General features: G+C 37.1%; 1 protein-coding gene across 1 annotated transcript in view; it reads left to right on the top strand.

Moving 5' to 3' along the window:
* LOC150087813 (phosphatidylserine lipase ABHD16A) overlaps positions 1 to 17,842 on the top strand; it is a 227,562-nt gene that overhangs the window by 131,899 nt on the left and 77,821 nt on the right. The window contains exons 12-13 of the mRNA XM_090370439.1: positions 3,870 to 4,034; positions 13,529 to 13,592. Coding sequence (XP_090226565.1) covers positions 3,870 to 4,034; positions 13,529 to 13,592 — 229 coding nt within the window. The remainder of the gene's footprint in view (positions 1 to 3,869; positions 4,035 to 13,528; positions 13,593 to 17,842) is intronic.

Here is a 17,842-nt window from a genome sequence, read left to right as displayed (position 1 = left end):
TATTTCTGAGCTATTTATCTCTCTCTAAAAAGTCATATTTATAATGTAAATTGCACTACCCTTTCATCGTTATCATATGTTTCCGTTATAAGAATCAGTTTTGAATGCCTTTGTGATATTTTTCTAAAGCACTTTTCTGGAGGTCATGACCATAAAGCAATAAAAACAATTTGCACTTTCCGGTTTATTGGGCTTTTCTGTTAGTGCATCTAATTATAAACGGGTAGTAAACTTGATCTTATTGCATTTGCGATAATACCAATAACTGCAATTGTGTGGGTTTTTATGCTATTATGGTGAAATGTGTTCCCCTTCACTGAAATCTTCAATCATATAAAAAACAAATTTTCAGAAACTTCTCTTCCTTCCTATTTACGTATTACAATGATGAAGGGAAAGTGACCAATGAAAAGTGTACTGCCACTAAAATTGATTTAAAAATAAAGATGAAAATGATTAAGAAGTACAAAGTAGGACAAAGTTTGTCATCTACTGCAAGAGAATTAAGTCTTGCTGCTTCAACAGTGAATACTATTTTAAGAGACAGTGTGTGTATAAAAGAACATGTCAAAGGATCAACGCGCTTAAGATCAACAGTGATCGTAAAACAGCGTTCAGGTGCTATATCAAAGATGGAACAGCTGTTAATAATATGAATGGAAAATCAGGTTCAGAAGCAAGTGCCCCTGAGTCTAATGTGACCATTCAAGCAAAAGCAACAAGTATTTATAAAGATATTAAGGATAAGTATGGCAAACACCAATCCAAGTTTGTGGCAAGCAACGGGTGGTTTAATAGACTCAAGCAACGCGCTGGTTTCCAAAACGTTAAAGTATGCGGTGATGTTGCCAGTGCCAATTCTGCAGCTGCAGAGAAATTTTGTGACGTGTTGGGAAAAATTATTGATGAAGGCGGCTATCGAACGCAGCAAATTTTTAAGGTTGACAAGACTGCTCTATTGAAAAACATACATTGCCAAAGAGGAAAATACGATGCCAGGTTTCAAGGCATCAAAAGATAGGGCCACGCTCTTGCTTGGGGCTAATGCAGCGGGAGATTACAGATTAAAACCACTGCTTGTGTACCATTCTGGAAATCCTCGTGCACCTAAGGGCATCAATCGTCTTGATGCCCTTATCGAATTGAAATTGTCTACGCATATAGACGATTTCAATTCGAACGTGAGAGTCATATTTCTTCCCCCAAACACGACTTCACTCATCCAACCTATGTTTGTTTGTTATTTGGTTTTTAGGAGCATTAGCAACTAAGGCCATATTGCGCTGGGGATATGTGGTGGTCACGGGCTCGAACTCCGGTCTAATCAAGAAGCGTGTGCTATGCACTGCTGCTCCTGCCCACCTGGCTATGGAGGCGCCTCCAACCTATGGATCAGGTTGGAGGCACCTCCATAATTTAAATTTAAAAGCATACTATTTATACACAATATTTGCTCAGGCATTGTCTGCAGTAGACAATGAGAAAAATTTTATGTTAAGAGCCTTTTGAAAATCTTACAGTATTTACCACGCCATCTTAAACATTAATAAGGCCTGGGCAGAAATTACTAAAAGTTGTTTAAGTGGCGCATGGAAGAAAATATGCCGTGGCATATTTTCACGTAAAATAAAAGGCACGTAAAGGCTTCGAAGGATTTGAAAAAGACGAATGATATGAAGAGGTTTCAGATAAGGTTGTAAAGTTTGCAGAGCTACTTCAGTTGGAAGTTGATGCCAGAGACGTGGAGGAGTTAATAGAAGAAGAAAAGAATGAATTATCCAATGAAGAACTTATTGACTTGCAGGCAGTGATAGTGAAAGAAGAAAATGCTAATGAAGCTCAAGATGAACTAAATGAAGAGCCGAGACACTTCATCACCAGAGATGGCAATGGCATTTCTTGAAATTGCATCAACAATGGCGAGGTTTGAGAAGATGGATCCTGACAGTGAATGATTCTTAAAAGTTAACAGAGTGGTAAATGATATACTTGGTTGCTACAAAGAAATCTATGATGAATAGAAAAAAGCTACCATTCAGTCATCCATTAATATGTTCTTTCATAAAGTTGAGTGGCCGACACCTTCTAAATCTCCACAGCCCTCAACCTCCGCAGCAGTGTACTTATCAGCTGAAGACGTCGATTCTGGAAACAATACTTGAGAGGTAAAACTTATTGACGTTATGCCTGTCTCTTCTCTTTTTTTGTAATTTTATAATTTTGAAATTTTTTTTAAATTGCATACTTTTGTAATTTTTCCTGTGCCGAGATAAAAAAATTGAATAAATACAATAAATATTTACATGTTCATTGAACATTTCTGTTTTGATTGAATCAATTCAGCGAGCACAGTTGCAAGTGCTGCACAAGCATGGGGGAAATTCCGACTTATGTAGTGTTCCATGGAATGAAACCCTTACATAAGTCGGGAAGTTCCTGTACTAGACATTTAAGGAGTTGAAAAGATTTGTTGTTGAAAGTTGAAAAGATTTGTTGGACCAGTTGCCTGGTCCAACAAATCATGGTTCCATTCGTTCTCTGTTAACATCAGTGTCACTATCCTGGTCCTAATGATTTTAGTCGTGATGTCACCATACCCTGGACCAGGGTATGGTGATTTGCAGTTCATGATCCCAAAACAAGTTTGAAAGAAAACAAATTGATGAAACTCCTCAAAAAAAAAAAAAAAGAAGTGTAATGCAATACAGGCAGTTCCCACTTTACTCGTAAGGTTTTCGCTTTACGAGTTCCCGGGATTATGAGTTTTTTTTTTTTTTTTTCCCAAGTATCAAGAATCAACAAAATTGGGAATATGAACATTAGTTGCAATAAATAAGGCATTTCAAAGAACACACATAGCTATTCAGTACAATACTACTGTGTTTGCATTCCTGACTGCCTGAACAAACAAACTGCATTTGTTTGTTCAGGCAGTCAGGAGCATCTCACTGACTCACATAACATAAAGCAGTTACCAGGCTGACATTATAAAGAGTGGTTGTGTTGCTCTTCATTTTCGCTGTCTTGTCTTATTTCATATTTATCCTTCTTATTAATACTGTACAGTATGCCAAAACGAAATAATACTATGGAGAGTGATTTTGAAAAAAAGAAACAATGAAGAGGAGTAACATTGGAAGCAAAATGTGAGATCATAAGCAAACATGCAGCCATATGAACCATCAGCAAGTGATGAACCATCAAAGAGTGTGAATTTTGTCAACGATAATGAAGAATAAACATTCTTTAACATTTGTATGACATAAATAATTTATTTATTTATTTATGATTGCTATGAAGTAGCATCTTGCTTGAGGTGTGTCATTTTTCAAGATGTTTACCATCCATATATGTTTTCATTTCTTTGGATAAATAAGTCATTGTTTAAACATAAACTATTGTGTTGTTGACCTTAATTTAACATTACTATGGTCAAATTTCATTGTCGAGTAACCCCTGTTTTTAACATCTATGGGAAATAAATCCCGCTTTATGAGTTTTAGCTTTACAAGCATGTGCTAGGAATGAATTAACTTGTAAAGTCGGGAACTACCTGTATATGTTATATAAAAAAAAATGTGTTAATTATGCTGTTGCAAAATTAATATTACAGATTCTTAAATTTCTCCTGTATTTTTATTGATCAACTGAAAAAAAAAAAATTTATATATAAAAATAGTTGAATATGAAGTGATGGAAACACTTATCAGTCTACTCAAAAGGATGTGAGTTTGTAAGCTATATTTTGATAATGTATACTAGACATGGACACTAAACTTGGATTCTCTATAAAGTTATGAAATTTGCCTATTGGCTTGTAGGATATTCTTGATTACAAAATATTTTATGTCATACAATATTATTTCTAGGGTGTTCCATTCCCTAATCAGGAAACTTCTGCAGTAGATGTGGTAGTACAGTTTGCCATAAACAGACTTGGATTTCTTCCTGGAGACATAGTAATTTTTGCATGGTCCATAGGAGGATACACTGCAACATGGGCTGCCATGAATTATCCTGATATAAGAGGTTTGGTGAGTATGCATTTTTTCTTAAAATGTTTGCCTTATCGTAGTATATTTTATATAAAGACATTCTGCTAAATAAAATAATTTCACTAATTTCGAAAGGGAACACATTCAGTGCATATATTATGAAAATTACTGTTTCTCAATAGTCACTAAACTTATTCAAGAATTTATCCCATTGTGGCTTTAGTTTGTGATCCTTGCATTAAAGAAATTGTCACCTGTGATTGCTATGGAGCATCTTGCTTGGTGTGTCATTTTTCAAAATGTTCACCATCCATATATATTCATCAGGCTGAAGAATGGAAATAACTGTGTTCTAGGTAAGAACAGTTGGTGGGGGGGGGGTCCAGAATTTCTTACTTAGTACATAGCAGTTTGTGGCTTTGCACTGAATTAAACAGAACCACAGTGTTTGTTACATCCAAAAAAAAAAAAAAAAAAAACAACAACATGTATGGGCTCAGATTGTCATTGCCATGATTATTATTATTTATTATTATTATTATTTTTTTTTTGAAAAAGACAACTTTTATAATGAAATACCTGAGTAGTAACATTTTAAAAGTGATGGCACACCAAAGGGAGCATTCATTTATTTTAACGATAGATGTTACTTTATTTATCAAAATACCTTCATAGTATTAAAAAAAAAAAAAACCACTTGTACATGTAATTACTTATGAGAGTACATAATATTAACTACTTCTTTCAACTGTCATGTAGTCCCTGCCACAGTTGTTTGTGGTGCACAGGGTGCATCAGCTACCTGAGCATGATCATCAATAGTTGAACCATCTATGTTAAGTGGACCGATCTGATTCATCCCTTAGCTTCTAGACTTTACATTAGTGAAGAACTCTTTGCCGTTTTCTTTTTCCTTTTCCAAAGATTTCTCATAATCTACCTTCGCCTGCCTAACCTCCTTTGTGACTTGATTACAGACTAGCTTATATTTGCCATAGGCTTCTGTGTCACCTGATACTTTGTATGCATTCCAAACATTTTCATTCTCTGCCACGAGCCTCATTAATTCACCTGACATCAATTTAGGCCTAAATCTTGAACAGTTTTTTTTTTTTTTTTTAAATTGGTATGAAAAGCCTAATATCCTCCAAGATTAAGTCCCTGAAGGCTTCCCATTTAGAATTCAACGTTGGTAACATAATCATAAGTTAATGCCACTGCACAGAATTTAAAAACTGTCTGAGACCTCTGTAGTTCCCTTTACAAAAGCAAAAACCCTTCCCTTTACCCTTGATGGTAGTTACATCTTTAAGTAAATCCCACATTAGAATACTGTGATCACTGTCACCCAGTGGTTCATTTATCTGCATATTCTTAATGCATGAATAATCACTGCTGGTAATCAGATCAAGAATATTACTCCCTCTGGTTACCTCTCGAACATGTTGCTGTAGAAAACAGTCATCTAATAAATAAGTCTTGCTAGTGTGCGAGTGACCAACCCACAAGTTCCAGTCAATGTCAGGAAAGTTAAAATCCCCCATTATAAGACATTCTGATTTACTGGCCCACTCTATTTCTCTGCCCAATTGTTCATTATATTTATCAGAGTCATTAGGCCTATAACACACACCTACTCTCATTTTCCCTTTCCGAGCACTTATGTCACACCACACTGACTCAACATTGCATTGTCCATCAGTGTCAATTGGATTCACTTCCTTAGATTTTGAGTGTTTCTTAACTAACAGCATAAACCCTCCTTCCTTCCTGTCCTGTCTATCTTTTCTGTACACATTGTACTCCCCAAATTCCAATTCTGCACTGCTTATATCCGTGTGACACTTTGTTTCTGATATCCCAACAATATCTATCTATCTGGCGCCTCCGTAGCCAGGTTGGAAGGAACAGCAGTGCGTAGCACACGCTTTTTGATTAGACCGGGGTTCGAGCCCGTCACCACCAAATACGGAGGATGCAGAAAGGTCAGGGAATGACCACCGCATATTCACAGAGCAATATGGCCTTAGTTGCTAATGCTCCTAAAAAAAAAAACCAAATAACAAACCAACAATATCTGCCTTTGATGTCTTGACCAGCACTTAAATCTCATCAAATTTATTAACTATACTTCTAGCATTGGTGTACATGCAAGTATACATGCACCTGTTCTTACTCTTAGTTACACTAATTACACAGCCCATGTATTTATTTGTTCCATGATCACTCCCACTAATCCTGGAAATCCCCAGCACCTTGCTTTCCAGGCTGCTGCCCATGGTGATCTCACTGTGCTACATGGTGCAAGAAAGTAGGCCCTAGTATTGAACTAGGTTATTGTTGTTATTTGTTTTTTTTAGGAGCATTAGCAACTAAGGCCATATTGCTCCAGGGATGTGCTGTGGTCATTCCCTGACCTTTTCGCATCCTCCGTATTTGGTGATCATGGGCTCAAACCCCAGTCTAATCAAGAAGCGTGTGCTACACACTGCTGCTCCTGCCCGCCTGGCTATGGAGGCGCCAATTGAACTAGGAAACTGAGCATTTGATGTGTCTCCCATTTTAATTCTTTCATGGGCATTAACCCTTTTCTTTAAGTGCTCAAATTCACCTGTAAAAACATGTTGTGTATGGAAAAGAATTAAAAGTGTTGGCAATATTTAATAAAGAGAATCAAAACCAAAAATCATGTTTAATTTAAGTAATAAGGAGTATATCTGCAGTTGTTTAGTATCTCAGTATGCATCTACAGGATGAATCAAAATTATGTATGAACAGTTTGATGTGATGTATGAAAAAAATGGTTTTCAAATGCATTAGATGCATAGAAATGGGTTGCATTAGAAATTACATCTGAAGTAAGCATTTTGTTGAAAATACATTCCAACTGAATGATCAAAATGTCCACTGCAAGCATCCATACTACATCATTAAAGAAAATAAAATTCTTAATGTGTAAAGGAAAACTTATACTACCCATATATCACCTCACCTCACTCTGAACAGAAATTCAGGTCTACAAATTGTTCTCATATGGATTAGTATATTTAAACATCAGTTCTCTATAATACAAGCACCTTCTCTTCAACCCCCTTTCCCTGAAAGATCAACGATTCATTGCCAACTTTATCCTAGTAGAGTAACATAGCTCCACGACCCATATCAAACAGGATCAATAACCAGTGTTCCAAGTTGGCCAAGGTTAGTCCAAACAAAATTTTGGGAAAAGAGTCTAAGAAAATGTTAAGCATATAGTCCCAAATTTCTGCAGTTTATTATATAATATCGGTGTAGATACACCATAGTTAACCTATAAAATTAGACTACGTATGTAGTGTAAAGGCATCATTTTAATTATATCTCATATTGTGGCTACCTTCATGAGATAGTATTAGTATTTGTAGTGGCCGCATGGTGCAAGAAAGCCTATGGCTTATGCTGCACCAGCCACAAAAAAAAAAAAAAAATCTGAACAAAACAATGATAAAAACAAAAAAAAAATAAAATAAATAATAATAATTAATAAAAAAAAAAAGAAATTAAACCTATCATCCTATGCGCTTCCCTTATCCGAAAGTACTGTCCAGATGACCTTTGAATTTCCCCAAACTGTCTGCCTCTACCACCCATGAAGGCAACTTATTCCAGTAATTTATAACTCGCTGGCTAAAATAAAACTTCCTGCAGTCCAATCTAAATATTTCCCCCTGTAACTTGAATTTATGTCCCCTAGTTCTAGCATCATTTATAATCGTGAAAATTTCGTCCTCATTCATTTTACTGATGCCTCTCAGAGCCTTAAACACCTCTCAGAGCCTTAATCAATCAAATCTCCTCTAAGGTGTCTAGTTTCCAAACTCTGCAACCCACATATTCGAAGTCTTTCTTCATAAGGACGCCCTTTTGCCGATCTCACGAAATCAGGTATTGCACTATTTCGTATAAGTAATGTTTCTCTAGTAGAGAAGACTACTATTACTTATTCTCAGTGGACACCATCACCCAGACGGCACTGTTCCAAGGCTTGTTGGCCTATCATCGGTGGGTGGGCAGGTACCCTGGTAATGCAAACGTGCCATCACGTTGCGAAGTTAATTCCACAATATGAGAGATGCCAAATGGTGAACAGAATGATACTGTATTTAAAAACTAAATGTATAAGGCATAATTCCATATGGGTTTAAATTAACTATATAATACCGGTGTCTCATATTATAATATGAGATGTAACACACAATATGAGATATAATTAAAATGATGCCTTTGCACTACGTACATAGTTTAATTTTATGAGTTAACTATAGTTTATTTACCGATATTATACAGTTAATTTAAACCCATATGGAATTATGCCTTGTGCGTTTAGTGTTTAAATACAGTATCATTCTGTTCACCATTTGGCACCTCTCATATTGTGGAATTACCTTCGCAACTGTGATGGCATGGTTGCATTACCAGGGTACCTGCCCACCCACTGATGGTAGGCCAACTAGCCTTGAAACTGAGCCGTCTGGGTGGTGTGCCCACTGAGAATACGTAACAGTAGTCTTCTCTGCTAGAGAAGCTTTACTTATTCGAAGTAGTGCAATACCTGATATCTCGTGAAGGTAGTCACAATATGAGATATAATTAAAACAATGCCTTTACACTATGTATGTAGTTTAATTTTATGGGTTAACCATGGTGTATCTACACCTATATTGTATACTTAATTTAAACCCATATGGAGTGGGAGTCAGAAGTGTTCAAAGCCGCTAAGTGGATTTTCTTATTTAATGATTTGAAATTATTGTTTTTCTAAAACTTTTGATTTAAATTTAGTAATATAGCATTATTTTGTGATTTTCTGATTAATGTGGTGTATTTATTCTTTACTCGGCCTTGTAATTGCATAAAAGTATCGGTAAGGGTATCAAATCCACGTGTTACAAGTTGCAGCTCTGCTGAATGAGACGTTTTTTAGCCATATTTAGCTGCTTCATTGACCAATTGTTACATCAAATTATTTTCTATAAGTAGCTTATAGACCTAGTCAGGATCCTTAGTTTATACTGAATTGAGACAGCGAGATTTGGAAGTTAATTAATAATTAAGTGTCCGTAGATTTACCGTTTGTAACTTGCTGCCATTGTTATACGACACAACGTTATATCCCGAACTGGATAGCGTAAGCTTAGTATAGTACACTATATAATATAATATTGTCAATTAATCAGTAAAATCTATTAATTTTGTTAAACTTCGTTGTCAATTAAATTGTACTTTTAACTAAATACATATAATGACTTAGATTATAAACGTAACATAATTAATTAGTACATAACTTGATACGGAAGTTATATAAACGGAACTCGTAGATAATAATCGATACTGAAAAATATATATAGCATTATAACTGTGTTGGGATACAAGTTTAGGGTTATAATTTTGTACTGAAATTGAAATTTTATTGAAATTAAATTGAAATCATGACTCAGACCAGAGCAGCAAAGCAAAAGGCTCAAGCTAATGGGAGTGCTGTGGCTCAGGGGAGAACTGAGGGGGGGCCAATTTCCCTCTGAATCACAGCCTTTTAAAATGCACTGCTTGCATGATGTTTCTGGAGCAATCAGGTACAGGATGTAATTGCCATGGGGGATGTCTTTGGGTGTGCGTGATGCAAGGAGTGTAACGAAATCAGGCGACAACTCAGCATTGTTATGGGCCTATATGAGAGCTTGAAGGACATGGTGGATGCCCTCGGAGGATCAAAGTGAAGGGGCCCATCAAGCTCTCAGCTGTCCACATCAACGCCAAAGCTTGCACTTGATCATCACGCAACACAGCGGCAACCCCCCAAGGCAGAATGTGCTGGTCCCACAGGAACTAGTAGTAGTTGGTGACTCTATTGTCAGGGAAACAGGGAACATGTTTTGTAAAAAGGATAGGTGGAACAGGACCAGGGTATGTCTGCCAGGGGCAAAGGTTGATGACGTTGTAGAGCGGATATCACCTTTTAAGGGCACAAAAGGTGATATAGTTGTACACGTTGGCACTAATGATATTAAGAGTAGGAGACCGGCAGAATTACTTAACAAGTACAGGTCACTGTTGAAAACAAGCCGTGAATTAGGGTTGAATTTGAAAGTGTCTGCAATTCTGCCCAGACACTATAGGAGGGAGTATATGATGAGAGCCTTGTCGATCAATTCGACCCTGGAAAGACTGTGCAAGGCTCAAGGGGTAGAATTTTTTTCAGCCTGGTCTGTACTCATTAACAGGAGAGACTGCTTCTACAGGGATGGGATACACTTAAATAGAAAAGGTGAAAAAATATTTGCTGATGCAATCGAGGCAGTGTTAGGTGGGTTGGAAAACTGCTAGCTTGGGGGGGATACAAGGACTATTAGATTAACAGTAGCCACTGGCAGAGGTGAAAGTGATTCTTGCACTGCTTCTATTGGAATGAGCAGCAGCCTGGATAACAAGATGCAGGATATTTCCAAGAGTGCTGGGAGTCATTGCGGTACTAGTAAACAAGTGGGTTGTGTTAGGGTACTAAGAATAGGAACAGGTGCATGTATACTTGCGTGTACACCAATGCTAGGAGTTTGATAAATGAATTTGAGGTATTGCTTAAAACATCAAAGGCAGATTTTGTTGGGATATCAGAGATGTGGTGTCACACAGATATAAGGAATGCGGAACTGGAATTTGGGGAGTATAATGTCTACAGAAAGGATAGACAGGATAGGAAGGGAGGAGGGGTTATGCTATTAGTTAAGAAACACATAAAATCCAAGGAAGTGAAGCCAGTCAACATCGCTGGACAGTGCAGTGTTGATTCAGTTTGGTGTGACATAAGCATTGGGAGATCAAAATTGAGAGTAGGAGTGTGCTATAGGCCTAATGACTCTGATGAGTATAATAAGAAACTGTACAGGGAAATAGAGTGGGCCAGTAAATCAGAGAGTCTTATAATGGGAGATTTTAATTTTCCAAATATTGATTGGAATTTGTGGATTGGTCACTCACACACTAGCAAGGCTTTTGTGGATTTATTGGATGATTGTTTTCTACATCAGCATGTTCGGGAGGAAACTAGAGGGAGTAATACTCTTGATTTGATTATCAGTAATTATTCTTCATCCATTAAGAATCTGCAGATAAAGGAACCACTAGGTGGCAGTGATCACAGTGTGCTGAAGTGGGATTTACTCAAAGAGGTAACTACCATCAGGGGTAAAGGGAAGGGTTTTTGCTTTCGTAAAGGCGACTATGATGGTCTGAGACTGTATTTAAATTCTATACAGTGGGACCAACTGATGATGTTACCAACAGCAAATTCAAAATGGGAAGCATTCAAAGAACTTATCTTGGAAGCTACTAGGCTTTACATACCAACTAAGAAATATTGTTCAAGGTTTAGGCCTAAATGGATGTCAGGTGAACTAATGAGACATATGGCAGAGAAGAAAAATCCATGGGATGTATATAAATTAACATGTGAAACAGAAGCCTATGATAGATATAAGTTGATCTGTAACCAAGTTACAAAAAGGAGGTTATGCAGGCGAAGGCAGATTACGAGAAATCTTTGGCAAAGGATGTAAAGAAAAACAGCAAAGAGTTCTTTTCTTATGCATACTCTAGAAGGAAGGGGATGAATTAGATTGGTCCACTTGATATTGATGGTTCAACTGTTGATGATCCTGTTCAGTTAGCTAACAAACTAAATAAATATTTTGCATCAACATTCACACATGAGGAGTTATTCAGTGAGGGGAATGCCAGGGGTGTATTCAACTCTATCAGTAAGCTAGATGATCTTGTAATAACTGAGAGTAAAGTGGAGGAGAAATTGTTGAAGATAAACACAAAAAAGGCACCTGGGGTGGATGGGATCTATCCAGTTATATTAAAGGAGGCAGCAAAGGAAGTAAGCAAACATTTAGCCATAATTATGAGAGCTTCCTTGGACTCAGAGGAGGTACCCATAGATTGATAGATTGGAGATGTGCAAATGTGACCCCAATTCACAAAGGAGGATCAAAGGCTGACACAAGTAATTATAGACCTGTGAGTTTAACTTCTGTTCCAGGAAAATTAATGGTGGCACTGGTTAAAGAAGCACTGCAGGATCATCTAGACAAGACTTCAGTTATAGCTTGGACACAGCATAGTTTTGTTAAGGGAAAGTTTGCCTTACCAATCTGATTGGATACTATGATGCAATCACAAAAGAACTGGATGCAGGGAATAACTTCGATATTATATATTTGGATCTTAGAAAGGCTTTGATACTGTTGCACAATCAAGACTGCTGCACAAATTGGAGCAATGTGGCATTGGAGGCAAATTGCTGGTATGAATAAAGGAGTGGTTGAGAGGGAGAAGACAGAAAGGGGTAATCAATGGACACTGCTCATCGTGGACTAATGTTATTAGTGGCGTCCCTCGGGGTTCAGTTTTGGGTCCATTATTGTTTTCTGTATTCATAAATGATATTGATGATGGTATATCAAGCTTAATGTCCAAGTTTGCAGACGATACAAAGGTTGGCAGGGTTGTTAAGAATACTACTTACGCTATGCTGCTGCAACAGGATCTGGAAAGGTTGAGCAGATGGGCTGAGAGGTGGCAAATGAAGTTTAACATTGACAAATGTAAAGTACTAAATATGGGAAACAGCAACCCCTGAGCAATGTATCAACTCTATGGTACTACACTGACAGTGGTAGAGAATGAAAAGGACCTGGAGGTAATTGTGCAGGCAGATATAAAGTTCTCTGAGCAGTGCAGACGGGCTGCAAGAGTAGCTCATAGTGTCTTGTCAATGATATACAGGAATTTTTCTAGCAGGGATAAGGAGGTGATTATTCTCTTGTATAAGGCAATTGTCAGGCCATACCTTGAGTATTGTAACAGGTCTGGCGGCCTCATTTCTAGAAGGATGTAGAGCCGCTGGAACGAGTACGGAGAAGGGCAACAAGATTAGTGAATGAACAAAGGGTTGCTCTTACGAAGAAAGGCTTAAGTTTTGTAAATTACAGTGTCTGGAGACTAGGCACCAGCGAGGTGATCTGATACAGGTGTATAAAACCTTGAATGGTTTGAGCATGCTCAATGCCGATGGGATTCTTCCCATTGCTCAGAATAATCACATGAGAGGGCATAAATTCAGATTGAGGAAAGACAGATGTAGGATAGATGTGCGGAAATTTGCCTTTAGCTAGCGGGTAGTTGGTTGGGGGAACAGACTTCCATCCCTTGTTGTGGAAGTTGATAGCCTAAATAAATTAAAGCTCAGCTGGACAGATATTTCGAACGAACGGGGGGATGAAGTGGAAGTGTTTTTTTGGCTGATGCTGCATAAGCTTGCTTTCTTGCATCATATGCCTCTGCTAATGCTAATGAATTATGCCTTGTGTATTTGGTCTTTAAATACAGTAGTTTATTATATACATGTACAAATTTTTCCCATTCATGTAGTGATCATATGAGATACAATAATCTATTAGTTATACTTTATAAATTTTTATTTATTCCTCCAGATTTTAGATGCAACATTTGATGATCTTCAGCACCTTGCTGTAGCAAAAATGCCTCCTAGTTGGAGTAAGTTTCCTTTTAATATTTTTGATAACAAATTTATTGATAACAAGCAGTTTTTAGCTTGCTTAGTTTGCAAGTCAATTATTTATTTAAGTGTAATTTAATTTATTTAAGTGTAATTACCTTAATCCACAATGTAATTCAGGGATAGTTTTTTGTTTTAATATTACATTCTTGACTTAAAAATATGTGGGTCTTTTCCATTCATGGTTTGGTCATTTATAGGAATTTCTTTTGAAATCGATTGTGGGATGAGTGCCTGATAATTTGCATAATCTAATCCTACTTTTCTTAGACCTTTAACCTTACAGTTTTTGGTGTGCTGACTACAGACTATGTGCACATTGAAGCCACCACACAGAAGAATATGAAGAACATGTGCCATTTAATATAGAAATAATTATTTTTCTATAATCAGCATAGAAAATATTTATTCCACTTGATAATTCCACTGCAGTGTAGTTTGCATTACAGTGGAATTAATTAACTAGGAACAATATGCCTAATTTCTGGATCGCTGTGGAATTCTATCGCGAGACCAGTGTGTGTGTGTGGTTGTGGGAAGGGGGGGTCTGTAATGTATCCCATTTGAATTTGCTTTACATTATGTGAATTTCTGCTCTCACTGAAGACCAAGGCTAAGTACACAACTTTAAGGTTCAATTTATAGAAAAATACCATTATTCACTTTTCTGCTTAAGTTACTAATATCTTTTTAAATTTTATGGCATCATAATATCACTGAAATCAGTTTTATGGATTTCAACTACTGCATTAAAATGTCTCACTGTAGTCCTATATCATATCACGTTTCAGTTTAGTGACTTGACAGTACAAGGTTGTTGGGGAGACATTGCAACCCTCGTTTTCTGTCTTTAGCATTAGCATTGGCATATGATGCAAGAAAGCAAGATTATACAGCATCAGCCAAAAAAAAAAAAAAACTTCCAAAAGTTTACCCAGTTCCTCCTTGAATCTATTCAAGCTATCAATTTCCACAACAACAGATGAAAATTTGTTCCAGCAATCAACTACTCGCTGGCTAAAGGCAAACTTCCGCACATCTATTCTGCAACTGTCTTTCCTCAGTTTGAATTTATGCCCCCTCAAGTGCATATTCTGAGCAAGAGGAAGAATCCCATCAGCATTGAGCTTGCTCAAACCATTCAAAGCCTTATAGACCTCAATCAGATCACCTCGCAGGTGCATAGTCTCCAGAAGCTGCAATTTGCAGAACTTAAGCCTTTGTTTCCCTCACCAATCTCATTGCCCTTCTCTGTACTCATTCCAGCAGCTCTACATCCTTCCTAAATTTAGGCCTCCAGACCTGTATGCAGTACCCAAGGTGTGGCTTGACCATTGCCTTATACAGTGGTATAATTACCTCCTTATACCTGCTAGCAAAGTTCCTGTATATCATTGACAATACCCCATGAGCTGCTCTGAAAACTTGATATCTGACTGCACAATTACCCCCAGGTCTTTTTCATTCCCCACTCCCCCTGAGTGTAGTAATGTATAATTGGTACATTACTCTAGGGTTACTACTACCACCCATGTGCAGTACTTTGTATTTGTCAATGTTCAACTTCAGTCACTACCTCTCAGCCTATCAGCCCAACTTTTCTAGATCCTGAAAACAACAATGGTCCCAATGCCGAACCATGGGGGACTCCACTAATAACATTAGTCCACGAAGAGCAGTGTCCATTGGTTATCGCCCTGGCTTCTCCCATTCAACCATCCCTGAATGAAAAAGACCCCCAGGTCTTTTTCATTCTCCACTCCCCTGAGTATAGTAATGTACAATTGGTACATTACTCTAGGATTGCTACTACTACTACTACCATCCATGTGCAGTATTTTTGTATTTGTCAATGTACAACTTCAGTCACTACCTCTCATCCTATCAGCCCAACTTTTCTAGATCCTGAAAACAACAATGGTCCCAACGCTGAACCATGGGGGACTCCACTAATAACATTAGTCCACGAAGAACAGTGTCCATTGATTATCGCCCTGTCTTCTCCCACTCAACCATCCCTTTATCCATTGTAGCAACTTTCCCTTAATGCCATACTGAAAATTGGAGCAGCATGGCATTTTTTTATGTGCAACAGTATCAAAAGCTTTCCTGAAATCCAAGTATATATGTATCAAAATGATTTTTTGCATCTTGTTCTTTTGTGACCACATCATAATATCCAGTCAAATTGGTCAGACAAGATTTCCCCTTAACAAACCCATGCTGTGTCTGAACTATAACTGCAGCCTTGTCTAGATGATCCTGCATTGCTTCTTTAACCAGTGATTCCATTATTTTCCCTGGAATGGAAGTTAAACTGACATGTCTGTAATTACTCGTATCACCCTTTGTTCCCCCTTCTTGAATTAAGGATACATTTACACATCTCCAGTCCGTGGAGACCTCCCCATATCCAAGGAAGCTCTCATAATTATGGCTAAGAGTTTGCTTACTTCCTTTGCCTTGCTTAATATAACTGGATAGGTCCTTCCAGCCCTAGTGACTTTCTTGTGTTTAACTTCAACAATTTCTCCTCCACTTTGCTCTCAGATGTTATAAAATCATTTAGCTCTCTGTTAGAATTTGAAAAACTTCTGGCCTCCACTACGCTACAGAATTGATCATGTGCAATTGAGATTCAAAATACTTATTCAGCTACGTGAGCAGGATCATCAACATTCAAACTATCGATATAATGTGGACCAATCTGATTCAACCCCTACCTTCTTGAGTTTACATAAATAAAGAAGTCTTTGCTTTTTTTATTGGCATTCTTTGCCAGAGACTTCTCATAATCTTCTTTAGCTTGCCTAACCTTTTTTGTGACTTGATTACTGACTAGCTTATACCTACCATAGGTTTCTGTGTTGCCTGATGATTTATATGCATCCCACATATTTTTCTTCTCTGCCACAAGTCTCATTAATTCATCTGACATCCATTTAGGCCTAAACCTTGAACAGTATTTCTTAGTTGGTATGAAAAGCCTAGTAGCTTCCAACATTATCTCCTTCAATGCTTCCCATTTAGAATTTGCTGTTGCTAACATCATTAGTTGGACCCACTATATAGAATTTAAAAACTGTCTGAGTCCACCACAGTCACCTTTATGAAAGTAAAAGCCCTTCCCTTTATCCCTGACGATAGTTACATCTTTAAGTAAATTCCAGTGTAACAGAGTAGATCTATGTATAAGAGTTGATAGAGCCAGGGAACTAGATATTATTCATGGGTCTTTTTATAACATCATCTATGACATATTGCAGTATAGTTGAAACCCAGTTCTGTGTAAACTGGGTTTCCAAGTGGCACTGTGATGAACAGAAACTTTTGCAGTTGAGATATGACAGCAACACCTAGCACAATATGAACAGGAAGGAAATATCTTCTTGGATTGCATAATAGCTATGGATGTGACATTTTGCAGGTATTTTGCTTTGAACCAGTTAAATCAATTGACACAATACACAGTAGGAAGATTATGGTTCCCTACTGTTCTTGAACTCATAGGGACTGCTTTTCTGCTGTTACGTGCATAGAGGTGAAACGGTCATATCACACAATTATGCATAAATCCTTAAACTAGTTCTATGGCATGCCATCAAAAATGAGAGACCAGACATATGATAATATAATTATTTTACAAAACGTGCTACTAAATACAACTCAACACACTATGATTACTATTTCAAACTATGCTAGAAAGTGATTGATCATCTTCAGTTCAGTACAGATCATTTTTCAGCATGTACTGAAAGATGATCTGCCAGGATATCGATTCCACATGGATGATGTGAAAGAAGCTGTGAAACTGTTGCCAGTGCCAACCAGAAGACATGAGCAGTTATAAAAAATATAGTATGCAGATGGACTTATGTATCTGTGGTGGTGATTTTTTTGAAAAATAAATTATTAAAGTAAAATTAATACGTATTAATTCTACTTTAAAGGAAAATTTGGATAAATAAAAATATTCAAATTTTCCACTCCAAATATGAGTAGCCCCCTTTACCATCTGCAGTCTGTGTTCATTAGCATTTGGTTTTTTAATGTTTTGTATAAATGCAGGTAGAAAAAAATTAAAACATCTGATTGCTTTAAGTTTTATCAAGTAATAGCATAACAATTCAGCATCTATAAAACTATCCTATCTCTGCTAGAGTTGGTTAATAGAAATACATTTTCAGTTAAATAAAAGCCTATTTTAGTTATAATTTAAATTCTCTTG

Source organism: Mastigoproctus giganteus, chromosome 3 (genome assembly GCF_048544385.1).
Source record: "Mastigoproctus giganteus isolate SK-2022 chromosome 3, ASM4854438v1, whole genome shotgun sequence".
Lineage (NCBI taxonomy): Eukaryota > Metazoa > Arthropoda > Arachnida > Uropygi > Thelyphonidae > Mastigoproctus > Mastigoproctus giganteus.
The sequence above is the reverse complement of the archived record's forward strand: the minus strand, read 5'-3'. Positions and strand labels throughout refer to the sequence as shown.